A 27024-nucleotide genomic window follows, 5' to 3' on the forward strand; every position below is an offset into this window, starting at 1 on the left:
AGGATGAGGAGTTGAGGCAGGAGATCCTGAGAGAGGCTCATGCGAGCAAGTTCTCTATTCATCCAGGAGCGACTAAGATGTACCGTGATCTCCAGAGGTACTATCACTGGGTCGGGATGAAGAATGACGTGGCTAGTTGGGTTGCAAGATGTGATGTGTGTCAGCTAGTGAAGGCTGAGCATCAGGTACCGGGTGGTATGCTGAAGAGTCTTCCCATTCCAGAGTGGAAGTGGAATATGATTACTATGGACTTTGTGGTGGGTTAGCTAGTGTCCAAGACGTTTGATGCTATTTGGGTCATTGTGGACCAGTTGAATAAGTCGGCACATTTTCTGGCCATTAAGAAGACTGATGGAGCAGCGGTCTTGGCTAAAAAATATGTGAAGGAGATAGTCAGGTTGCATGGGGTGCCAACGAGCATTGTGTCTGACAGGGAGCCTAAGTTCACTTCGGTGTTCTGGAGAGCGTTTCAGGCAGAGATGGGCACTAAGTTGCATATGAGTACAACTTATCATCCCCAGATAGATGGACAGTCTGAGAGGACGATCCAGACGCTGGAGGATTTGCTAAGGATGTGTGTGTTGGATTGGGGTGGCCATTGGGTAGATCACTTGAGCTTGGTAGAGTTTACTTACAACAACAGTTACTAGGCGAGTATTAGGATGGCTCCTTATGAGGCTTTGTATGGGAGGCCGTATCGTACAACGTTATGTTGGACTCAGGTGGGGGAGAGGAGCATTTACGGGGCAGATTTTGTTTAGGAGACCTCAGAGAAGATTCGGGTTCTCAAGCTGAACATAAAGGAAACTTAGGATTGGCAGAGGAGTTATGCCGATAGGAGGAGGAGAGATCTTGAGTTTCAGGTTGGAGATAGAGTGTACCTCAAGATGACCATGTTGCAGGGTCCGAACAGGTCATTGACTGAGACTAAGTTGAGTCTGAGGTATATGGGTCCGTTCAGAGTGCTTGAGCGTGTTAGGACCAGTGGCGTATAGACTGGATTTACATGAGGTTATGCGTGCATTCCACAAGAGTTTCCGTGAGGATGATAAGTTGTTAGCTAAGATTCCTGAGGATCTTCAGCTTAACATGACTTTGGAGGCGAGACCAGTGAGGGTTCTCAAGAGGAGGATCGAGGAACTTTGGAAGAAGAAGATCCCTTTGATGAGAGTCCTATGGGACTATGATGGTGTTGAGGAGCAGACTTGGTGGCCATAGGTGAAGATAAAGACACGGTCCTGTTTGGCCTTGTTTAGGACATTTGTTTGGCCTTGGTGGCGGTCCTGTTTAGGAGATGATCCATGTGTGTTCATGAGGTATTCCAGTGAGAGGGATATGTGGTTGGTAGGACATTGTGATGTTTTACGCGAGCCACGGGAGGGATACATGGATAGGGATAGGACTCAGACGTGTTCAGAATTGTTTGCTCGCGACTCTTGGGGGGACTTTGGTTCTCCTAGTACCACCATACTCAGAGACTTTGTGGCTTGGGAGTATGGTTGGTATATCGACTTCAGATGACGATCTAGGGGCGCGATGTAGGGTGGCAACCCGAAACAAATATTGGACTTCCTTTTATATATGGCATGCGGGCTTAGGCCCGATGAGGAGCCAACATTATGGCATGCATACGTAGGTCTGATAAGGAGCCAATAAAAACTCAAGGTTTAGACCTATGGGTAAAGGAAAGTCCAAAAGTCGAGAGCAAATAATGCCTGAAGAGTTAGTCTATCGCCTAGAGGTGACCTTCCGTAGATCGGTCGGAGCAGTGTGGACCGTGGAGACGGTCGCACGGGAGTCCTTGGCTGATGGTTGTTCGAGATTCGAGGACGAATCTATGTTGGTGGGGGATAATTATAACATCCGCGAACCGAAATCCCGGTTTAGAGGTTGCATCGGTTGATGCACTATGTGCATCGGTCGATGCAAGATTGGTTTTCTGCGGACGAGTTTAAGTTAAACGCTGTGTTTTGGGTTAGGGAAAACCCTTAAAACGAGTTTTTGTCTCATTAGTCGTGTTTAGCCGATTTTGAGAGAAAAGAAAGGGAGAAAAGTGTTCTTGAATGTTTATGAGGATTTTGGGAGATTGGAATTTGTTCCTGTAGAGATTTGTAGCTGGGATCGTAGTAGGAGCTTCCTAGAAGTGTTTTCTTGTTTGTATAAGGTTCAGAATTGTAACGCCCGCGAACCAAAACTGTGCGTTTTGGGGGAGGGTGTCGATCGACACCAAGGGTGTGTGTCGGTCGACACCACTAATTTCTGGTTCGACCAGATCAAGTTTTTAATCGTTTTGGTCCGGTTTGGTTTAAGGAAAACCATTGAACCAAGGTTTAAATGGGGGAAAACGACCTAGGGTCGTGTTTTTATTGTCTTACGCCGCTTGAGAGTGAGAGGAAAAGGAGAAAACAGTTCCTAAAGGTTCTTGAGATGTTTTTGATGAAATCTTGTTGTGGGAGTGAAGATCCAGGGTCAGGAACGTGTTAGAAGGTTGCTGGGAGTGTAGGATTCGTTGCTGTTGGACCAAATCTTCCTGCAAAGAGGTGAGTGCATGACCATGGCTAATCTAAGCCTTTGGTTTCTTTGTTCTTGCTTGTGTGTTGTTGTTTGTGTGTTTTCTTGCAGGGGAATGGTTGCTACAGGTTTCTAAGGATGTTTCCGGCTTGGGTTTTGAGTATTGGACGAGTTGGTGGACTTTGGGAGCGAGATTCGACTCTCGACTTCGCATTGGAACGTAGTTGCAGGTGGAGTGTTGATTGACACCAAGTGGTGTCGGTCGACACCAGCAAAATGGCATCGATCGACACTGTGGGGTAGTGTCGGTCAACACCAATGCCAATGTCGGTCGACACTTGGCTGGTGTCGGTCGACACTTGGCTGGTGTCGGTCGACACTTGGCTGGTGTCGGTCGACACTTGGCTGGTGTCGGTCGACACTTGGCTGGTGTCGGTCGACACCTCCCTTCCAGCGAGACGATGTTTGTTTTCCTGGTCTGTATGTTTTGTTTGTTGTTTGTTTGGAACATTGGAATCACGGTTGCTTGTGTGTATAGCCCAGTAGATGGGAGGATTGTCTCACTGAGTGTTTATCAAATACTCATGCATATCAATATGTGTTTGTGGTGCAGGTAAAGTGAAAGTGTGATCGTGGAATCAAGGCGATGAAGAGGAGGACGTTCTAGGGACTCGATTGTATGTTGTCTGGCATTGCTAGGTTGCTAGAGTTGGGTTTTTAAGAACATTGTTAGGTTGTCGGTTTCATGTTTCCTGGTGTTTGATTATTGGATTGTTGTTATGGATATTTATTGGTATCCGAGCCCTTACGATTCTAGGTTTGGGTTCACTAGGTTTCTGTTGTTGATGTTGGGATTGCATGTCTTGATTGATTATGTGAGTTAGTCAATTGTATGTGGCATGGAGTCCTAGAACATCCTCTTCGAGCCTTCAATGAGATTCCACGGTGAGTTTATTTGTGTGGTTTTGTTTTGTTCTATGCTTGTTAGCCTCTGTTCTTGGAAGATCAGTGGTTAAAGGTGGTTGAGTTGCTGGTCGTGGACGTGGGCGTTGTCGTGGCCGTGGTCGGGCGAGTTCCCGAGGACAGCGAGTGTGTGGTCTAGAGTTCCACGAGGAGGTATGTTAGAGGGTCGTAAGCGTATCAGGAGGCACCAGAGAGGGTTTCAGCCGGTGAGCGTGCCGGATGTGCTGGGAACCCAGGGTCGTGATGATCGCTTGGCGGATCTGTTCACGTGCTATTGGAGCGATTACCATGAGGGGTATCAATGCAGGCTCCAGTTGTACCGCATATGGCGGGGTGAAGCCTAGGGCTGCGAATGTTGAGGATTTTTCCATCTTATGTTAGGAGGATGGAGGATTATAGCATTTAAGGATTGTTGCTCATGAGGGGATGGTGGTTTTTCCCATAACACAGATAGCTCGAGGGCTGTGGGCTCCGAGAGTGGCAGAGGGGATGATGTTCCCCTGAGGGGATGATTAGTTCCCCTGATACCGAGATTTTGAGGATTATGGTCCAAGAGTGAGACGGTATTACTCGAAGACAGTGGTCTAAGAGTGAAATCGGTATGGCTCAAAGTTTGCGACCTAAGGGTGGAAGAGTTGGGAGCAAACAATGCCTAGGATGTGAGTATAAACATAACGACTAAATGTAGACCTCGAGAGAGTGATGGTGGTTTAATCTCGGGTTTGGATGTGTTGACCAGTGGGTCAGGGTTTTATGACCGGAGCGGTCATGAATGTGTGGCTGTTACGCCAAGATTGTGCGGTCGGTGGTGGTGGAGTCCAGGGAAGGGGAGTTACAGCAGGTGTGAGCCGGGAAAGGCATGGTTGCCAGGTACATAAGTTCACGAGAAGCCTTCATGGCAGGATAAACCAAATGTTGCGACGATGTTGGATGAAGTTCATTGGAGATGGTCAGGGTTGCTAGATTCATGGTTTTGGTAAGGTTGTTGGAGGGAATAAGTTCAGTGGGTTGAGTTGGCACCCTGAAAAGCATATGATACGACGAATCAGAATATGCAAACGTATGGTACTTGTTTGTTTTATTACGCTTGTATTGATGATTTGCTGTGGAAAATTGCTAAGCGGGAAGCTAATTTTGTAATAAGCTATCTTGTTGAAGTTTCCTTAAGAGACAAGTTACCAGAGGTTCTTGGATGGACAAGAGGTGTTGATATCCGGGTGGTGGTGAGTTGATGTCAGCATACTTGATTTTTAGTCTAGTAGAGCTGAGGAAGAAAATAGGGGATTCTTACGTCTTATTACTTCACCGTGGGGAGCGTTGGTCTTGTTCCTCAAGTAGAAGGACGAGTTATGGGTTTATGAGTTCGTGGCGATGCCGTTTAGGTTGAAAAATGCACCAGCAACGTTTATGAGATTGATGAACAGAGTGTTTCAGGAGTTTCTGGACGTGTCTGTCATCATTTTCATCGACGACATCCTGGTTTATTCTAAGAGTCCTGAAGAGCATACAGTGCATTTGAGGGCAGTTCTGGAGAAGCTGCGGGAGCAGAAGTTGTTTGCTAAGTTGAGCAATTGCAGTTTTTGGCAGCGTGAGATGGTTTTCTGGGTCATATTGTGTCTGCAGATGGGGTTTCTGTAGATCCGGAGAAGATTCAGGCTATCAGAGATTGCCCTAGACTGTAGAATGCCACAGAGATCAGGAATTTCCTTGGTTTGGCAGGTTACTACAGGAGGTTTGTGCAGAGATTTGCTAGCAGAGCACGTCCGTTGACTAAGTTGACAGGGAAGGATGTTCCTTTTGTTTGGTCAGAGGAGTGTGAGGAGGCTTTGCAAGCCTGAAGGAGATGTTGACTACCGCTCCAGTGTTGGCTTTGCCTGAGCAGGGAGAACTCTATGTGGTTTATACAAATGCATCCAGAGTTGGTTTGGTGTGTGTGTTGATGCAGCATGGGAAGGTGATTGCCTATACTTCGTGGCAGTTGTAGAAGCATGAGGACAGCTATCCTACTCATGACTTGGAGATGGGTGTTGTAGTTTTTGCCCTGAAGATTTGGAGATTTTATCTTTATGGTGCAAAGGTACATGTGTTTACAGATCATAAGAGCCTGAAGTATATATTCACTCAGCCCGAGCAGAGGCGGTGGATGGAGTTGGTGGCGGATCATGATTTGGGGATAGCCTATCACCCTGGTAAGGCTAACTTGGTTGCTGATGCTTTGAGTCGGAAGCGGGCAGCTTCGGCTCAGGAGCAGGATATGGAGTCTCTGATAGGGGAGATCAGTGCGTTGAGCTTGTGTGCGGTTTCTCAGGAGCCGTTGGGTTTGGTTGCAGATGATAGAGCAGATATGTTGAGCAGAGTGCGGTTGGGTCAGGAGAAGGATTTGGGGCTGGTGAATGCCTCAAAAGATGTTGATTCAGAGTATCAGGTTTCGGCTAATGGTACTATTTTGGTGCATTGGCGGAATTGTGTGCCTAAGGATGAGGAGTTGAGGCAGGAGATCCTGAGAGAGGCTCATGCGAGCATGTTCTCTATTCATCCAGGAGCGACTAAGATGTACCATGATCTCAAGAGGTACTATCACTTGGTTAGGATGAAGAAGGACGTGGCTAGTTGGGTTGCGAGGTGCGATGTGTGTCAGCTAGTGAAGGCTGAGCATCAGGTACCAGGTGGATTGCTGAAGAGTCTTCCCATTCCAGAGTGGAAGTGGGATATGATTACTATGGACTTCGTAGTAGTTTTGCCAGTGTCTAGGACGTTTGATACTATTTGGGTCATTGTAGACCGGTTGACTAAGTCGCCACATTTTCTGGCCATTAAGAAGACTGATGGAGCAGGGGTCTTGGCTACGAAGTATGTGAAGGAGATAGTCAGGTTTCATGGGGTGCCAACGAGCACTGTGTCTGATAGGGATTCTAAGTTCACTTCAGTATTGTAACGCCCGCGAACCAAAACTTTGCGTTTTGGGGGAGGGTGCCGATCAACACCAAGGGTGGGTGTCGCTCGACACCACTAATTTTTGGTTCGGCCAGATCGAGTTTTTGATGGTTTTGGTCCGGTTTATGTTTAAGGAAAACCATTGAACCGAGGTTTAAAAGGGGGAAAACGACCTAGGGTCGTGTTTTTGTTGTCTTACGCCGCTTGAGAGTGAGAGGAAGAGGAGAAAACAGTTCTTAAAGGTTCTTGAGAGAGGTTTTGAGATTTCAAAGTGTTTTTGGTGAGATCTGGCTGTAGGAGTGAAGATCTAGGGCCAGGAACGTGTTATAAGGTTGCTGGGAGTGTATGATTCGTTGCTGTTGGTCCAAATCTTCCCGCAAAGAGGTGAGTGCATGACCATGGCTAATCTAGGCCTTTGATTTCCTTGTTCTTGCTTGTGTGTTGTTGTTTGTGTGTTTTCTTGCTGGGGAATGGTTGCTACAGGTTCCTAAGGATGTTTCCGGCTTGGGTTTTGTGTATTGGACGAGTTGGTGGAGTTTGGGAGCGAGATTGGACTCTCGACTTCGCAGTGGAACGCAGTTGCAGGTGGAGTGTCGGTCGACACCAATGCCAGTGTCGGTCGACACTTGGCTGGTGTCGGTCGACACTTCCTTTCTAGCGAGACGATATTTGTTTTCCTGGTTTGTATGTTTTGTTTGTTGTTTGTTTGGAACATTGGAATCATTGTTACTTGTGTGTATAGCCCAGTAGATGGGAGGATTGCCTCACTGAGTGTTTATCAAATACTCATGCATCTCAATATGTGTTTGTGGTGCAGGTAAAGGCAAAGTGTGATCGTGGAATCAAGGCGATGAAGAGGAGGATGTTCTAGGGACTCGATTGTATGTTGTCTGGCATTGCTAGGTTTCTAGAGTTGGGTTTTTAGGAACATTGTTAGGTTGTCGGTTCATGTTTCCTAATGTTTGATTATTGGATTGTTGTTATGGATATTTATTATATTTATATTTATTACCTATTAATTAAAAAAAAAAAAACGGGTCGGGTCGTTTCAAGAATCGTCTTGGCAAAGGTAAGTGCATGACCATGGCTTATCTAAGCTGGAAATTTCTCTGATATGCTTGTTATGTGTTGTTTGGCTTGTTAGATTGTTATTTGGGACGTTAGGAATTTTTCTTGTGGCTTGGGATCGAGTTTTGTTGTTGTAGGAAGGAAGATCCGGCGAGAAGCTTTGGGGGAAAACGATGATCGGCATGTGCATCGGTCGATGCACTTTGTGCGTCGGTCGATGCAAGTGCGAGGACGGTGTGTAAAACCTTAGGGTTTCCGTGCTATGCCGAGCATGCTTCGGTCGATGCAATGGGAGCATCGGTCGATGCAAGTGTACCTTGCATCGGTCGATGCATACCATGTGTCGGTCGATGCAACCCCAACTGGTGTCGGTCGATGCATGCTTGGTGTCGGTCGATGCAGGGTCCTGGTTTGTTATTGTGATTGTTGATTGTTGTTTGATGGTTAGAGGTGTCTCTAATGCTTGTGTGTATAGCCCAGTAGATGGGAGGATTGCCTTACTGAGTGTTTATTAAATACTCATGCATTGCAATTTGTGTTTGTGGTGCAGGTAAAGGCAAAGTGTGATCGTGGAATCAAGGCAATGAAGAGGAGGATGTTCTAGGGACTCAATTAGTTGTTGTCTCGCAATGCTAGGTTGCTAGAGTTGGGTCATTAGAAACATTGCTAGGTTGCTCGTTTTATGTTTCCTGATGGTTAATTATTAGATATTGTTTATGTTATAATTATTTGATTATTATTGGAAATTGGTATTGATTATTTCCGTTGTTGATTGTGTTTGTGGTTAGGTGGCTAGTGGATATGGAGCCACTAGTTGTAGTTTATTTATTATTATTATTATTATTATTATTATTATTATTATTATTATTTATTATTTATTTAAAAAAAAAATGGTCGGGTCGTTTCACTTCCTCCTCTCATTTTGAAAGCCAATTCAGTGGTGGGTTTGTGTTTAAATGATCTGAGCTTTTTAAATTTGAGATCCTTTTTCTCCCTTTTTATTATTGGAATTTTAATTAGAGTTTTAGTTAAAAATCCTAATTAACAATAGGAAGATCCAAATAAACAAAACCAAAGATTTTTGGAAAGAATCAAAGTCTTAGAATTTGGAAAGAACCCAGAAAAAATTATCCAAATTGAAGAGCAATTAGACAAAGAAAATAACAAACATTTAGGGGTCATTGTCATAAAGAAACTGACCATATGGTTGTTGATGCCACAAAGAAAGTGGCCATATGGTCACTGTTTCGTGGACATCAACTTTCAGATTTTTTTTTCATTTGTTTTTTTGCTTGTATGATCAAAAGAAAATTTTATTTGAATATCATCAGCCACAAGAATCATCGGTTCACCAATTAGTGTAAAAAAAAAAATTATAAGGTGTAGTGGAAATCAACTTTAAGATAACATAGTTTAGGCTTCTTTACATTGTGAAAAATTATTATTAAAGTGTCCATGAAGTCATGTCCACTTGCTTACATAAGAGTGTTATCCACGAATCTTTGTTTATAAGAATCTGAGAGTTTTAAGTTTGGTTGGAAGTATAGCCATAATGTACATCTAATCGATATCCATAGCACCTCATCCACATGATGGCATCCATAACTCAAACCAAAAATGTTTTGGAAAAATTTAAAACAAAAATGTTTTGATGTAAACAATAAAAAATGAAGTTTGTTTGTTCAAGTTATAATATGGTACTGCTATTAAAAAAATCTTTAGTTTTAGGTAAATTTTGTTAAATTATGTCAAATTAAGTTTAGGGTTTATGGTTTAGAGTTTAGGGTTTAGGGTTTAGGATTTAGGGTTAGGAATCTAATATATGGTTAAATGCTTTTGAGTTTGAAGTTTAAAACTGAGTGGATAGTTAGGTGTTAAGGTTTAGAGTTTCATGTTTAGTATAATAAGTTTTTACGGTGAAGGATTGTGTTTTCAAATTTAGTGTTCAGGGTTAACAACAAAAAGATTAAGTATGAATATGTTAACATACACGACTATTACTTTCATACGATTAAATGCATATATACATTTAAATCTGATTATATGTGCTGTTTTTTAGATGGTGCAAAGGAGGGAACAATAACTTTGCAAGATAATGTTTTAGAGTGAACATTGCACAAAAAAAAAATAATATATTGGAATTGGTTGTTGATACCCCAAAGAAACTGACCATATGGTCATTGTCTCATGGATATCAACTTTCAGAGAACATAGTTGTCCACAAATCTTTGTTTGTAAGAATTTGAGATTATTTAATCAGGTTGGAAGTATATACATAATATATAACTAATCAGTTTCCATAGCACCTCATCCACTTGATGACATTTGTAACTACTATTTCAGTCTTTTGTTATTCAACTTTTATGCTTTTAGTTGACTTCTAAAAATTGTGGCACTACATGATGCTTGTTAATATATAAACTTTCATTTTTTTTTTAATCTTACAATTTTTGAAATTAATAAATCTAGAAAACTATAGAAAATAAGAAGAAAATAAATAAATTATGTTGTTTAAATCTCATAAATAAAATCAACTATTTAGTCGCTCATCTAAAATTAATATTTTCTGGATTAGACTTTCTATTATATTAAAAAATAATAAAATTTAATTTTGAAAGAAGCAAATTAGAAAACATACATAAGCACATCATGATCATACAAGTTATTTAGCTACAATTAGTAATAAAGTTGTTCAAAATAATTTCTTAATTTTTTTTTGAGCAAGAAGCATAAATAAGAGTTAAAAATTTGTTGATGATAGAGAGAAGGGAAATCTAATGAGACATTGATGGTGTAAATTATGAGTTGTCTTAGATCTTACTTTTTTTATTTGGTTGAGAGAGAGAAGACAAGTAACAAAGTAAGAGAGAAAAAATGACAAAGAGACAAAAAGATATTTGATTTGGTTACTTTTTAGTTTGTTTTTTTTGTTTATATTTGAGTAAGGGTAAAATTGTCATAAAAATGGTGACAATAGAAAAAAGTGCTCCAATAGCATAAAGTGTCTAAATTGAAAGAAAATTCATAGAACGTGTGTCATTGTTTAAATCTCTCTTATATTATTTGGTATATTAGTTAATTAAATATTATGAGATGCTTGAATTAATATATTATTTAAAAAACCAAAAAAAACGGGTCGCATGTTTCAAATTTATTTTAAAAAATTACTATATACTAAGATTACATAATGGTTTGTTTGGTTTTATAAATATGCATTAAATAAATATTTTTAACATATTTTAAAGTTAAAAAAAATAATATTGTTCACATAGATCTTTAGATGGCAGAATACAAAAAGAGAAAAACTTATTTTATACAATAGACTAGGGAGGTACCCGCGCTTAAAGCGCGGTATTAAGATTTTAATAACAACTGTTTTTAAACTTTATGATATATTGCTTTTATGACTTAATATGTATTAATTGACATATTTAAATATAGTTTTTTATCTATTGAAAAAGTTTTAAATGTTTTATTAGATTATCAAGAAGTTTTTGTATTTGCATATATACAGAAATGTTATTTTACCAAATATAAATAATACTCTAAATGTGAAATATTAATTGAGTCTTTAAAATATCTACTAAACTGTACAAAAAAAATACTGGAATTCAATAAGTAGATTCCAAATTTTGAAAAGCGTAAGCAATTTTCAATAGTTCAAAATTATATATTATAATGTATTATCTCAGCTACAAAATAAAGATGAGAGTAATACAAAGTTGGATTTCATGTTCCGGTTAATACAAACATACTAAATTTTTTAGACATTCTAAAGGAAAAAATTAACGGCCAACGCCCCATTCTTTACACTTGAATTCCTGAGCTTTCACCTTGTTGCTTGATCACATGGTTTATATAATAACGTCCAGAAAATTCAGTCCTGTAAATATAAAAGTGTTTTAAGGAATTTTACTTTAACATCATACATATTTTGATTTCATATACATAATTACATCTTACATAGCCTGGTGATGCTCCAGTCCTTCGAATTCTGGTTTTATGAAGATCTTCGAAGAGTCCAAGGTGTTTTCAAGACATGGTGCACCTACGGAGATTTAGAATTTTAGGTGAATTTATTGATTACATTATGATGATTACATCAGAAAAACTTATGTTACATACCTTCATATTCACCAACCCTCATAAACCGCATTACACAAAACACAGGTTCGGATTTGTATATGAGATGGCACCCGCTTGATTGCCATATGGTCCTGAATAGAGAAGCGTAGTTGTCTTTCAGACGACACTTCACAGTCTCACATCTACATGTTCATCAAATCAATAAAAATCTTAACAAGGACAACTTTAAGATGTAACAGTCATAAAGGTAGAGTAAATATCTTTTACCTGCCATTCAACAACATGAGAACAACTTCATTAATATCAATGATACTCGCAGGCCTTCTTCTATCTTCCACATCCATTATACACGCACAAACATCTAATTTGGGAAAAAGACAGAATTTTGTTTTACAAAGTGTTTCTAATCTATTTTTGGTAAAGTGTTAGTCGTTCTTTTTTATGTGAAGGACCAATACACAGAGTTCCATAAATCCTAAAAAGAATCTAATTTTCCTAACACAAAGATACCCATTAAGTATATTGACGGATTGTTCCAAAATAATATAAAATTTATTAAAGAAATTCTTACCGAAAGAGATGGGATGATCTATTCTTCCACGTTTTCTGTCATCCAAATCCTCGAACCGAAAGTAATTCTTGGGACTCAATGATTCAAGCAGGTACATTGTGGTTTTACCCGTAAATTTAATCTGATAGGGATGATGAGTGTTCCTCTCCTCCACGGTTCAATTGAAATTTCTAATACTGTACCACTCACCATCGTCTATATATTTAGGAAGGTAAGCGAGTGTATCGGGTAAATAAGGAGCTTCAATTGTGTCACCCTTCACAGTTTAACAACAATTATGTAAGAAGTCTTATATACAATAAATGTTAGAACTCGAAATTTAAGTAAAAATCATTCAACTAACGACTATAACCTTTTCATCCACAAGAAGAAGAACTCGCTTGGTAAAGAACTCTCTGACTCTCCAAGAATGTAAGACCTTGGCGTTGATACACCAATTAGTTCTTCCAGGAAGCAGATTAGCAATATAATCGAATTTCATGATTTTCTCAAATTAGTTTTTTTTCTTGATTCTTCTCTGTTATCGAAAACAAAAAGGGGATTTTTGATTTGTAAGAATACAAAGAGTCACGACTAAACGTTGCGTCTTAATCTTTTTAGTTTCTCACTTTAGTCGGATTATTAAAAATACTAATATTATATAAATTAATATAGTTTTAATATAAGGTTTGTCACCCTTGTATGTAGAAAATATAATTTATGTTAAAATATTGCAGATGTTCTCATGTTTTTATTTTTAAAAACTAAACACTTAGATATTGATATGTAAAAAGGTAATATTATTAAGGGGAAAAACTAAAAATCGGATGTCAATAGTATGAAATGAAACGTTATAATAGATATTAGATGATTAAAAGAAAATCATACATTTTCGAAGACTTCTTTGAAAACCACATTAATGGTTTTGTTATGACATTTCCCTTCTTCATTTGTAATCAAAATCTTCAATCCTTTTCTGCTTGTCACTCTAGAAAATGCAACGTATAGTTGTCCATGTGTAAATACGGGCTTGGGTAGATACAATCCAACATGTTCCAACGTCTGACCTTGGCTTTTGTTTATAGTGATCGCAAATGCAAGAGCAACGGAAAACTGACGACGCCTCATACGAAAGGGAAACTTTGCATCTGGTGGCGACACAAACATCCTAGGGATAAGAACTTTATCGTTGACGTTTCTTTTACCTGTTACAATCCTTGCTTCAATAACATGATTAGCCATTTGAGTGACAATCAATCTCGTACCATTGCATAAATCTCTTTTAGGATCAATATTCCTAAGCAACATGATAGGTGCTCCCTTTTTCAGCGTCAAAACATGGTTAGGTAATCCAGAAACGTGAATATTGTTTAAGAATTCTTGAGTGTATATCATATCGTCGTAAGCACTTGTATCGGAAGTCTCGATGCTGTCTGAACTCAAATATTGTCTCTCTTCTCCTGGATATAATAAAACCAAAATAAGAAACCGTTATATTGAATTTTGTTTGCCAAAAAAAAAATTGCACTCTTAATATACCTGGAAGTTGAGAGAGCATATATTGATTTATCTTATCGATGTCATCATTTCTTGGACTATGAATAGCTCTTTCGCAAAAGAATTTTGCATCAGTCCTTGTTGCAAATGATGTACCGTATATTTGTTTAACAATTGCTTGTATAGGATTGTCACATGCATCAATTACTAAATCCTCGGGTATTTCTATTTCGACTTCACCACTGTTAGGTTCGTTGATCTTGCCATCCCCAATATCGAGTAGCCATTTTGAAAACGTAGAGAGAGCATCTGCATCCTGACTATTTGTGGCCTTGTGAAGCCTCATGTTTTGTGTAAGCCGAAGTACTTTACAACTATCCCAAAGCAACGATGAGTTTATAGAAGCTAAAATTGTCCCAACTCTACCATCCTCTGGTACAACCGGTAGAATATGTCTAAAATCACCCCCTAAAACAAAAACCTTACCTCCAAAGACCCGATCACATTTCATAATATCTCGCATACTCCTATCTAAGGTTTCGAAACAAAATTTGTTCATCATTGGAGCCTCATCCCATATAATGAGCTTTACTTCTCTAATTAACTCGGCAAGATGTGATTTACCATCTATCGAACATATTTTATATTCGTCCACATGGATGGGTATACCAAACCTGGAATGAGCTGTCCTGCCACCTTCCATTAGTAAAGCAGCTATACCACTCAATGCAACATTAAGAACAATATCACCCCTAGATCGAATATCAGCACCAAGAATACTCCACAAGAATGTTTTTCCAGTTCCACCAAATCCATGAACAAAAAACATACCTCCCTTATTACAATTCACAGCTTCAATAATTTCTAGGTAGACACTTCGTTGTTCATCGATTGACATACGTAACAACCTCTCTAAATCCTCTCTTTGTTCATCACGCCTGTAGTTTCTCTCATCTATCAGAAACCTATTCTCATTATTATCCATCACATATTGGTCTGGTTTAGGCATATTTACAATAGTTGACAGAGAGCTTCCATTGGACCACATAATCATTTCAATCTCAGCTAAGCATAGATTTGTTATCTGATCCTGACTTAACATTAGACCTGCATTTCAAAGTTTTTTTTTAAGTTGACATATTTATGATCAGAATAATAATCATAGACGTTCGTCTACATCAATATAACTTTATATTTTATTATATATATTTTATAAAAAAACTATGTATTTACCGTGGTTGTTCGTACGGTTCCTTTGCAAATACAAAATATCTTCGCACAATATATCTTTTGTAGCGACCCAGAGATCGAGAGGCACTGTAACACATTTCGAAAGCAATAGTATGACAAACAAATTCCTCAGAAACGGCCCAAAACATCACATACTTGCCTCTTTTATAGCTAGAATATATTCTTTGTCGTCATCCAATAATCCCAAAGCAAAGCAGGCATCTTTAAATTCCTTGTATAGTTTACCTTTTACCGTCTTTAAAAAATCAAAACTTGTGACCCCTGGAACTGTATTAAGTAGAACTCTCAAGTAATACGCCGGGACTATAGAAGGTGGTACATATGTAATTCTGCCTACTACAAAACTTTTTCTTCTCTTAGGTCTTGGTTGCCATATTTTTTTACTATTAATCCACACAAACATGTTGGGAAATTTAGCATAATTGAGACTTCTACCTTCCGGATGTTTTTTTATTGCATTCCATCCAGGCCAACAATTTAGATCTTCTGGCTGAACTCTTCATAACATCTGCAATAGGATCATCTTCGTTGTAAACTACTAATTCCTGTCTAGGAAGATGAAACGGAAGTTTTTCAACGGGGGTAGTACGATAGCAAATCGGAAAAGCCAAAATCCGCCAAGCTGCTTCACATGCGGAGACATATCTAATAAAAGAATAATACTATTAATAAATATTAAATTAATAGGGTTAAATTTATATGAAATTAATAAACAGTCATACCTGCAGTTGTAGAATTTCTTGATTTCATTTTGATCATCTTCCTCTCCTACATTAGCTCTAATACAATCCCGCCCTTTGTTAATATACTTGAAAAGATATTTAACTGAACGTGACTGATTACACCACTCAACATTAATATGAGCACGATAACGGATAGACAAATCCCGGTTGTACGGAATTACAAAGCTGTTATCACAATCAAAACCTTTTTTATGAACGAATCCCCCGTTTTTCCTCTGTTTGTATATTGGATAACCAGCATCTTCGACGAATGTGTTTTCCATGAATGGTTTTGGAAAAAATTTAGTGCACTTACCATTATTCATGCAAACACTTCCTCTATTATGAATACCACAAGGTCCATGAATCATAACATCAGAAACAACTTCATATAAGTACTTGTCCAGTTCTTTATCAGGAATCTCAGCGCTTATGAATCTATCAATGTCTTATGGTGTACGCATTTTATAGTCTGGATGCAAGAATAAAATCATGTGTGCATGAGGCAGACCTCTCTTCTGGAATTCTATTGTATACATAGCTGCACACACACACAAAAGCCATTCTTAATAAATTTGGGTTTTAACACGGTAACGTATAGAAAGTCGATTAATTAATAATATGAAACATACCAGAATTTATAACACCAAAAGTTTTTTCTTTATTCACTTGCTCCATTAGTCTATCTAGCTTCATCTTAAATACCCGACAGCATATATCTGGTCTATCTTCTTGCTTAAGAACATGCCTTGTTAGATATCGAACGACTTCAGGCCATTTGGGGTTGCAAGTAATTGTTATGAAAATATCGGGAAAACCATAGTACTTGCAAGTAGCCATCGCGTCTAAATAATGTTGCATCATATAACGTTTTCCACCTATAAACGATGAAGGAATGTAGATTCTTTTTCTGTGTTCTACAAGATCTTCGTTTCCTTGATTAACAGCTTCAACTATTTTATCGATTCTTTCCGTCCGTAGTTTGTTTTGGTTCATGGAAATATATTTCAGTCTGTTAGATTCTATGGTTGTGAACGCGTCTACCAAAAATTGCTGATATAATTTCCCCGACATCACAATCGTAGAAGATTCTTGATATCTCTCAAATATTCAGAATGCATAAAATTCTCTCATCGAGACTGTTTTCCTTTTTCGTCCAGCCGTATCTACAAAACCAATGCCAATACCTAACCTGTAACCATCCTCTCCATATGGAAACAATAATGGATATTGAAGTGGCAAGTAAGCCGGATGGAGTTCACTTAGTCTCTGCAGACCGCCGGAACAACTTTCTATAACAATGTCACGCTTGAATACTCCAGGATTGAAATCACATGGTATTAATCCAGCAACCTCATTGCATGTAGATAGATTATGAGTCCTTGCATCAGCAGTTCTTTCTGCAGGAAATCTTAACCTCAAATCTGTCATAGTATTGGTTAAATCAAATCTTTCTCGAGCCATCCTAAACGCCTGTACATGCGGATTATGATTATCAAGCATCCTTTTCAGAAGTTCTACAGTTGTTTGTCTTATTTTCTCTATAGATCCAGATGTTCTTTGAAGGAAAAAAAAAACATTAGCAACACATCAATATAATATTATATTTTTTTAAGCTATGAAACTGACCCGAACGCATTTATCCTGTTAGGGACTTCATTATCTACGTCATGTATATAAAGTTGTAAGAATGTCGGCTTTTCTCCAGTTTCAGGTAAAATATCTCCGATACGATAATAGTTTTCTCCACACATCTGAAAGACGTACGGCCCTCTACCATTATTAATAGAATGATTTATTTTCCCACCTAATAACGTAAAGGAAAACATCATATTGTATGCTCTCATATTATCACGGAAGTTGTCACTCCTGTCATCATGATCATATAACAACGCCGATAATGCATTCGGTAGAGTTTTCAGCTTGGGAAGTTGGACTTTTCCTTTTTTACAGCTCAAACGACCTGACCCGTTTTTTTCTTTAAAAAAAAATATTAAATAATAAATAATAATAATAATAATAAACTACAACTAGTGGTCCAATACCCACTAGCCACCTAACGTACAAGCACAATCAACAGCAAAAATAACAGATACCAATATCCAAATAATAATCCAATAACTAATAACCAATAATCAAATATAACAATACTCCAATATCAAACAACAGGAAACAAGGAACCAACAACCTAGCAAGTTCTAAAGACCCAACTCTAGCAACCTAGCAATGCCAGACAACATCCAATCGAGTCCCTAGAACATCCTCCTCTTCATCGCCTTGATTCCACGATCACACTTTGCCTTTACCTGCACCACAAACACATATTGAGATGCATGAGTATTTGATAAACACTCAGTGAGGCAATCCTCCCATCTATCGGGCTATACACACAAGCAACAATGATATCAATGTTCCAAACAATAAACAAACAAGACATACAAACCAGGAATTCAAACATCGTCTCGCTGGAAGGGAGGTGTCGACCGACACTACCCCACAGTGTCGATCGATGCCCAATTTGCTGGTGTCGATCGACACTCGCGATCCGCTCAAAGCCGAGATTCGAATCTCGCTCCCTAACCTCTTCCAAATGATCCAATACTCAAAACCCAGGCCAAATACGTCCTTAGGAACCTGTAGCAACCAATCCCAGCAGTAAAACACACAAATTAACAACAAACAAGCAAGAACAAGGACATAAAAAGCTTAGATTAGCCATGATCATGCACTCACCTCTTTGCAGGAAGATTTGGACCAACAGCAACGAATCCTACACTCCCAGCAACCTTCTAACACGTTCCTAGCCCTGGATCTTCACTCCCACAGCAAGATCTCACCAAAAACACCTTGAAATCTCACAAACTCTCTCAAGAACCTTTAGGAACTGTTTTCTCCACTTCCACTCTCTCTCAAGCAGCGTAAGACAACAAAAACACAACCCTAGGTCATTTTCCCCGTTTTAAACCTCGGTTCAATGGTTTTCCTTAAACCAAACCGAACCAAATCGATCAAAAAATCAATAAGGTTGAACCAGAAAATTAGTGGTGTCGACCGACACCCCCCTTAGTGTCGATCGACACCCTCCTCCAAAACGCATAGTTTTGGTTCGCGGGCGTTACAATTCTCCCCCACCAATATAGATTCGTCCTCGAATATCGAACAACCATCAAACTCCTCCGACCGATCTACGAAAGGTCACCTCTAGGCGATAGACTCACGCTCCAGGCATTATTTGCTCTCAAATTTTGGACTTTCCTTTACTCATAAGCCTAAACTTTGAGTTTTTATTGGCTCCTCATCAGACCTAAGTCTGCATGCCATAATGTTGGCTCCTCATCGGGCCAAGGCCCGCATGCCATAATATATATAAAGAAAAATCCAATACTCGTCTCTCGGGTTGCCACCCTACAACGCGCCCCCGGATCGTCATCCGAAATCGATATACCAACCATAATCCCAAGCCACAAAGTCTCAGAATATGGCAGTACTAGGAGAACCTAAGTCCCCCAAGAGTCGTGAGCAAACAATTCAGAACACGTCTGAGTCCTATCCCTATCCAGGTTTCCTTCCTGTGGCTCGCGTAAGACAAAACGATGCCCTACCAACCACATATCCCCTCACTGGGATACCTCATGACCACACAAGTATCATCTCACTGCCCAACGGGCCGCCACAAAGGCCAAACAAATGTCCTAACCAGGACCGCCACCAAGGCCAAACAAATGTCCTAAACAGGACCGCCACCAAGGCCAAACAAATGTCCTAAAAAGGACCGCCACCAAGGCCACTCGTCCCGAAGGACCGTCACAAAGACCATCTGTCCCGAAGGACTGCCTCAACAGGTACTCTGGCTAAATAGCCTGCCACAAAGGCCACACTCTGGCTAAACAGCCTGCCACAAAGGCCACACAATGGCTAAACAGTCCGCCACCAAGGCCACACAATGTCTCGAAAGACTGCCACTAAGGCCACACAATGACTAAAAAGTCCGCCACTAAGGCCATACAAGCCCCTCCACGGCTCCACCCACTAAAATAGACAAATTTTAACTCACATAAAACTTTCCACTTTTACCACTTTCAACTTTTGGAAACTTTCCATTTCAGGAAATTTTCCTCCAAAAACCCCGCCTCACGGAAACTTTGTACCTTGAGGACCACCTCATCTTGTTACTTAGTCGCACAACCAAGCGACCAAGTAAACAAGAGAGATGGGCTGGAATACTCCATTCCCGCTCCAGCCACGGATTACAGATGGGACCAGGCTAGACAAGGTCAAGTCGTGGCTTGATTCTCATACCACTTCTTAAACCTTGCCTTCATCCTCGCCTCAGGCTCCCAAGTCTGCTCCTCAACACCATCACAGTCCCAAAGGACTCTCATCAAAGGAATCTTCTTCTTCCGAAGTTCCTTAATCCTCCTCTCGAGAACCCTTACTGGTCTCGCCTCCAAAGTCATGTTAGGTTGAAGATCCTCAGGAATCTTAGCCAACAACTGGTCATCCTCGTAGAGACACTTCTGCAACATAGACACATGGAAAACCTTATGGAATGCACGCATAACCTCGGGTAGCTCCAATCTATATGCCACTGGTCCAACTCGCTCAATCACTCTGACCGGACCCATACACCTCGGACTCAACTTAGTCTCAATCAATGACCTGTTCAGACCCCGCAACATGGCCATCTTGAGGTACACTCTATCTCTAACCTGAAACTCAAGATCTCTCCTCCTCCTATCAGCATAACTCCTCTGACGATCCTGAGCTTCCTTCATGTTCAGCTTGAGAACCCAAATCTTCTCCAAGGTCTCCTGAACAAAATCTGCCCCGTACATGCTCCACTCCCCCACTTGAGTCCAGCATAACGGTGTACGACACGACCTCCCATACAAAGCCTCATAAGGAGCCATGCCAATACTCGCCTGGTAACTGTTTTTATAAGCAAACTCTACCAAGCTCAAATGATCTGCCCAATGGCCACCCCAATCCAGCACACACATCCTCAGCAAATCCTCTAACGTCTGGATCGTCCTCTCTGACTGTCCATCGGTCTGGGGATGATAAGCTGTACTTGTATGCACCTTAGTGCCCATCTCTGACTAAAACGCTCTCCAGAACACCGAAGTGAACATGGAATGCCTATCAGACACAATGCTCGCTGGTACCCCATGCAACCTGACTATCTCCTTCACATACTTCTTAGCCAAGACCGCTGCTCCATCAGTCTTCTTAATGGCCAGAAAATGTGCCGACTAAGTCAACCGGTCCACAATGACCCAAATAGCATCAAACGTCCTGGACACTGGCAAACCTACCACGAAGTCCAGAGTAATCATATCGCACTTCCACTCTGGAATGGGAAGACTCTTCAGCAAACCACCTGGTACCTGATGCTCAGCCTTCACTAGTTGACACACATCGCACCTCGCAACCCAACTAGCCACGTCCTTCTTCATCCCGACCTAGTGATAGTACCTCTTGAGATCTTGGTACATCTTAGTCGCTCCGGGATGAATAGAGAACATGCTAGCATGAGCCTCCCTCAGAATCTCGTGCCTCAACTCTTCATCCTTGGGCACACAGATCCGCCCATGCACCCGAATAGTACGATTAGCCGAAACCTGATACTCTGAATCAACATCCTTTGAGGCATTCACCAGCCTCAAATCCTTCTCTTGTGCCAACCGCATTCTGCTCAACAAATCTGCTCTATCAGCTGCAACCAAGCCCAACGGCTCCTGAGAAACCGCACACAAGCTCAACGCACTGATCTCTCCTACCAGAGACTCCATATCCTGCTCCTGAGCCGAAGTCGCCCGATTCCGACTCAAGGCATCTGCAACCAAGTTAGCCTTACCAGGATGATAGGCTATCTCCAGATCATAATCCGCCACCAGCTCCATCCACCGCATCTGCCTCAAGTTCAGCTTGGGCTGAGTGAATATGTACTTCAGGCTCTTATGATCTGTAAACACTTGTACCTTTGCACCATAAAGATAAGATCTCTAAATCTTCTGGGCAAAAACTACAGCACCCATCTCTAAGTAATGAGTAGGATAGTTGTCCTCATGCTTCCGCAACTGCCGCGAAGCATAGGCAATCACCTTCCCATGCTGCATCAACACACAACCCAACCCAACTCTGGATGCATATGTATACACCACATAGGGTTCTCCCTGCTCAGGCAAAGCCAACACCAGAGCAGTAGTCAACATCTCCTTCAGCCTTGCAAAGCCCTCCTCCCACTCCTGTGACCAGACAAATGGAACATCCTTCCCCGTCAACTTAGTCATAGGACGTGCTCTGCTCGCAAACCCCTGCACGAATCTCCTGTAATACCCTGCCAACCCGAGAAAACTCCTGATCTCCGTGGCATTCTGCGGTCTAGGCCAATCCCTGATAGCCTGAATCTTCTCTGAATCTACAGAAACCCCATCTGCAGACACAATATGACCCATAAAACCCATCTCACGCTGCCAGAAACTACACTTGCTCAACTTAGCAAACAACTTCTGCTCCCGCAGCTTCTCCAGAACTGCTCTCAAATGCACTGCATGCTCCTCAGGACTCTTAGAATAAACCAGGATGTCGTCGATGAAAATGATGACTGACACGTCCAGAAACTCCTGAAACACGCTGTTCATCAATCTCATAATCGCAGCTGGTGCGTTAGTCAACCCAAATGGCATCACCACAAATTCATAATGCCCATACCTTGTCCTGAAAGCAGCCTTCCTCACATCCGCCTCATCTATCGGGATCTGATGATAACCCGACGCCAGATCTATCTTGGAGAACCAAGTAGCACCCCTCAACTGATCCAACAACTCATCGATCCTCGGCAAAGGGTACTTGTTCTTCACAGTGACCCGATTGAGACCCCTGTAATCAATACACAAGCAAAAACTCCCATCCTTCTTCTTAACGAATAACACCGGCGCTCCCCACGGTGATACACTAGGACGGATGAATCCCTTGCTCAACAAATCGTCTAGCTGCTTCTTCAGCTCTGCCATCTCTACTGGAGCCATCCTGTAAGGAGTTTTGGATAACGGAGTCGTCCCTGGTTCCAGTTCAATCGTAAAAGGATCAGACCGAGAAGGTGGTAATCCCTACAATGACTGGAACACGTCTTCAAACTCCTCTACAACCTGAATACCGCTAACCGTAGAGTTCCCCACTGACTCAGGCATAGATATAGTAACCAAATAAGCCTCACAGCCCTTCTCGATCATCTTCCCAGCCTGAAAGGCCGAGATCACGAGACTCCCTGAAGTTGGTCTAATCCCCTGATAAACCAACTTCCCTCCTGAGCGCTCAAACTCCACTCTACCCCGATGACAATCCAGATGAACCATATGCCGATGCAACCAGTCCATCCCCAAGATAACGTTATACAGCTCCACTGGGCTGATAAGCAAATCCGCAGGCCACGACTCCCCTGTAATCTGAATATCAATTCATATGGCTCGTCCAATAACCCTCAGGAACTTGCCTCCCGCAACTTTGACAACTCCTGTACGCTCCCCGGAATCCCCTCTGATTCCCGCGCTCTCTGCACACTCCGGAGTAATGAAGCTATGCGAAGATCCAGAATCGAACATAACATGGGACTTAAAACCTCCCACCAACAGGATCCCTACACAAACCTCATGTGTTGAGAACCTAACACTTTATCACAGGACAACATAAAATCTGAACTTACTAAGAATTCACAAAGATTAGGTACCAGAAATTATACATGTGATCACCCCAGCACTGGTTGCACCAGTCTCTACAGTCGTGTAAACCCGTGGCGCCTGCTCAATCCGTGCTACCTGCTGCCCTCCCGGCTGCACCTGCTGCAACGCTGCCACTGCTACCGGCTTCAACTTGGGACAATAGGGCCTGATGTGCCTTGGCTCCCTGCAATGATAGCACACACGATCTGCTGCCGTCAGAGCACTCCTCTTGGGACAGCTAGCAACCTTGTGATACTTGCCTCCACAACCGAAGCAAGTCGGACCACCCGACCTCTGCGTAGCCTCCCATCTCCTCTTGGTTCGCTTTGAAGGCTTGCCGCCCCTGCTAGAACCTCCCTGATGCTGAGCCTTGCTAGGCTGGACTGCTGGGCTAGCCACCACTGACTGTGCTCGGATGTCCTCCTCAATCCCTGCTGCAGCCTCAACCAGCTCTGTACGCGTAGCATAACTCCACCCTCTACAGTGAACCCTCAAATCGTCAGGTAGGGCCCTCAAAAACCTCCTGATCTTAGCCTCCTCAGACTCCATATCCCGACCCCCATACCTCAGAAGTCGACTGAACTCCAAGTCAAGCTCCCGCACTGACCGAGTTCCGTGAGCTAGCTGAAGGAACTGCACCTCCAACCCTGAAGTCAGCCAAGACATCTCCCTCTGTACCCTCCTGGCTGCCACAGAACTCCACCACAACTGAGCATCACCAGTCAAATGGTGGACCCCAATGTCCACCCAAAACTCCTCAGGACATCTCAGAGTATGGAAGTTACGTTCCACACTTGTCCTCCATGCCTCCGCAGCGGTAGGATCAGTACCTCTCGAAAACCGCTCGGTACGAATACGACCCATCTCTGTCAGCATATTGATATAACGAGAATGTACCCCCACATCCGCAGCGACTGGCTACCGCTCCTCCGCCACCACTGGTGGCACTACCTGAGCCTGAGCCGGTGCCACTGGCGGCAACCGCTCTAACAACTGTGCCAGCATACCCGCAAGGTCGACACCCGGGACTCCAACCACTGGGACACCCACACCTGGGGCCCTATCATCACCGGCTACTGGAGCATCAACAGCGCCCCCTCCAGCCACACTCACGGAATCTCCCTGGACACCCTTCGACTCGCCCACACCCTCTACTGTCACACTCTGGTCCTCGGTCTCACTAACCATTGGGGCTCTCCCCCTACCACGACAACGTCCGCGTCCATGACCACGTCCGCATCCACGACCACGACCACAACCAGCAACAGCATCCTCTCTAACCATCTGCATTACCATGAACAGAAGGCTAAGCACGCAATTAACATAACACAAAAACATATACTCACCGTGGAATCACACTATAGGCTCGAAGAGGATGTTCTAGGACTCCATGCCACACACAATTGACTAACTCACATAATCAATCAAGACATGCAATCCCAAACATCACAACAGAAACCTAGTGAACCCAAACCTAGAACCGTAAGGGTTCTGATACCAAACTGAAACGACCTGACCCGTTTTTTTACAACTAGTCGTCCCATACCAACTACCCACCTAACCACAAGCACAACCAACAGTGAAAATAACATATACCAATATCCAAACAATAATCCAATAACTAATAACCAATAATCAAATATAACAATACTCCAATATCAAACAACAGGAAACAAGGAACCAGCAACCTAGCAAGTTCTAAAGACCCAAATCTAGCAACCTAGAAATGCCAGACAACATCCAATCGAGTCACTAGAACATCCTCCTCTTCATCGCCTTGATTCCACGATCACACTTTGCCTTTACCTGCACCACAAACACATATTGAAATGCATGAGTATTTGATAAACACTCATTGAGGCCATCCTCCCATCTACCGGTTTATACACACAAGCATCAATGATATCAATGTTCCAAACAATCAACAAACAAGACATACAAGGCGATGAAGAGGAGGATGTTCTAGTGGGAGTGAAGATCCAGGGCTATGAACGTGTTAGAAGGTTGCTGGGAGTGTAGGATTTGTTGATGTTGGTCCTAATCTTCCTGCAAAGAAGTGAGTTCATGACCATGGCTAATCTAAGCCTTTGATGTCCTTGTTCTTGCTTGTTTATTGTTGTTTTGTGTGATTTTCTTGTTGGGATTGGTTGCTACAGGTTCCTAAGGACGTATTTGGCCTGAGTTTTGAGTATTCGACGATTTAGAAGAGGTTGGGGAGCGAGATTCGACTCTCGGCTTCGAGCGGATCGTGAGTGCAGAGGGAGTGTCGATCGACACCACTTGGTGTCGGTCGACACCAGAAAATTGGGCATCGATCGACACTGTGGGGTAGTATGTCTTGTTTGTTGATTGTTTGGAACATTGATATCATTGATGCTTGTGTGTATAGCCCAGTAGATGGAAGGATTGCCTTACTGAGTGTTTATAAAATACTCATGCATTGCAATTTGTGTTTGTGATGCAGATAAAGGCAAAGTGTGATCGTGGAATCAAGGCAATGAAGAGGTGGATGTTCTAGGGACTCGATTGGATGTTGTCTGGCATTGCTAGGTTGCTAGAGCTGGGTCTTTAGAACTTGCTAGGTTGTTGGTTCCTTGTTCCCTGTTGTTTGATATTGGAGTATTGTTATATTTGATTATTGGTTATTAGTTATTGGATTATTGTTTGGATATTGGTATATGTTATTTCCGCTGTTGGTTGTGCTCGTGGTTAGGTGGCTAGTGGGTATGGGACCACTAGATGTAGTTTATTATTATTATTATTATTTTATTATTTAATTTTTATAAAAAAAACGGGTCAGGTCGTTTCAAATCTTGTAAGTCAAAACTTATCTTCACATTGTCCTTTCCCTTAGTTTTTACATTATCAAGAGAACCAGCACCAGCAATTTGACCAACCACATCTAAAACCATAACAATATTAGTTACTAATCAACAACCGAGTATATATATACATGAGTTTCACAACTTACCAAACAATACTTGTTTATCTATTTTTCCAGCCAAGATAGTTGAAAATTCTTGAAAGTATTTTTCAGGAACTCGTGCCGGAAAATCATCACATGGTTTAACTGTGGTGGTTCTATAGAACACTAACTTAAATCCCAAAGCACTTGTCATGTAATCACCGTCATAATCCACCAAACTGAAAGTATCGATTATTTTCGAATCACCAACTTGGATCTGGTTTTGAAATTTCTTCACCAATGCATCCTCAATAGACGCGTGAATTCTTGTTCCCTTAAATTTAAAGCAGTCGTCAATACGTTTGAATCAAAATCGATATTAAGGTGTAGAAAAGCTTTAATAAACTTGAATTAATCGTAACAAACCTCCTCATCGACTAAAACCATCTGCAGTGATTTGAATGCTTTCCAAAGTCTTATCACACGAACCCTGATCTTGTAGTGATCCAGAGCAGGATTGATCTCGTTAATGTTAACATAGGGAGAGATATTGACTTGTTTGGAGGCCATAATGAATATTTTGATTATTAAAAAGAATCGCTGAATTGTACACAATGTTTCAATATGTATCACTATATATAGAGTATCCAATTGTTAATTTTTACATATATAATTAATATGATAATATTGAAATTTGAGTTTATCTTCCTTTTTAGAATCATTATAGTAATTATCATATTAAAATTATGTCAATATAACATTTTCAGACGATAAGCATATAAGTTTCAAGGATATTTTACTTTTAAGATAATTGTA

At 41.3% G+C, this 27024-nt stretch overlaps 2 protein-coding genes across 2 annotated transcripts; both read right to left on the bottom strand.

The window, feature by feature from the left end:
• Nucleotides 1-4474: 4474 nt before the first annotated feature.
• On the bottom strand, nucleotides 4475-16656 carry LOC147928408 (uncharacterized). The gene is made up of 7 exons (XM_087486128.1): nucleotides 16215-16656; nucleotides 15583-16030; nucleotides 15357-15505; nucleotides 14843-14926; nucleotides 13652-14716; nucleotides 4560-4636; nucleotides 4475-4495 (listed from the first exon to the last, which is right to left on the bottom strand). The coding sequence occupies exons 1-7, from the start codon at nucleotides 16654-16656 to the stop codon at nucleotides 4475-4477; spliced, it is 2286 nt and encodes a 761-aa protein (XP_087342254.1).
• A 9607-nt stretch (nucleotides 16657-26263) lies between these two features.
• Nucleotides 26264-26778, bottom strand: LOC104743824 (uncharacterized). The gene is made up of 2 exons (XM_010464865.2): nucleotides 26635-26778; nucleotides 26264-26542 (listed from the first exon to the last, which is right to left on the bottom strand). Exons 1-2 carry the CDS (start codon nucleotides 26776-26778, stop codon nucleotides 26264-26266), a joined length of 423 nt encoding a protein of 140 aa, XP_010463167.2.
• Between the last annotated feature and the right edge of the window lie 246 nt (nucleotides 26779-27024).

The sequence above is a fragment of the Camelina sativa genome, chromosome 14 (assembly GCF_030686135.1).
Source record: "Camelina sativa cultivar CO46 ecotype springtype chromosome 14, ASM3068613v1".
NCBI classification, from domain to species: Eukaryota; Viridiplantae; Streptophyta; class Magnoliopsida; order Brassicales; family Brassicaceae; genus Camelina; species Camelina sativa.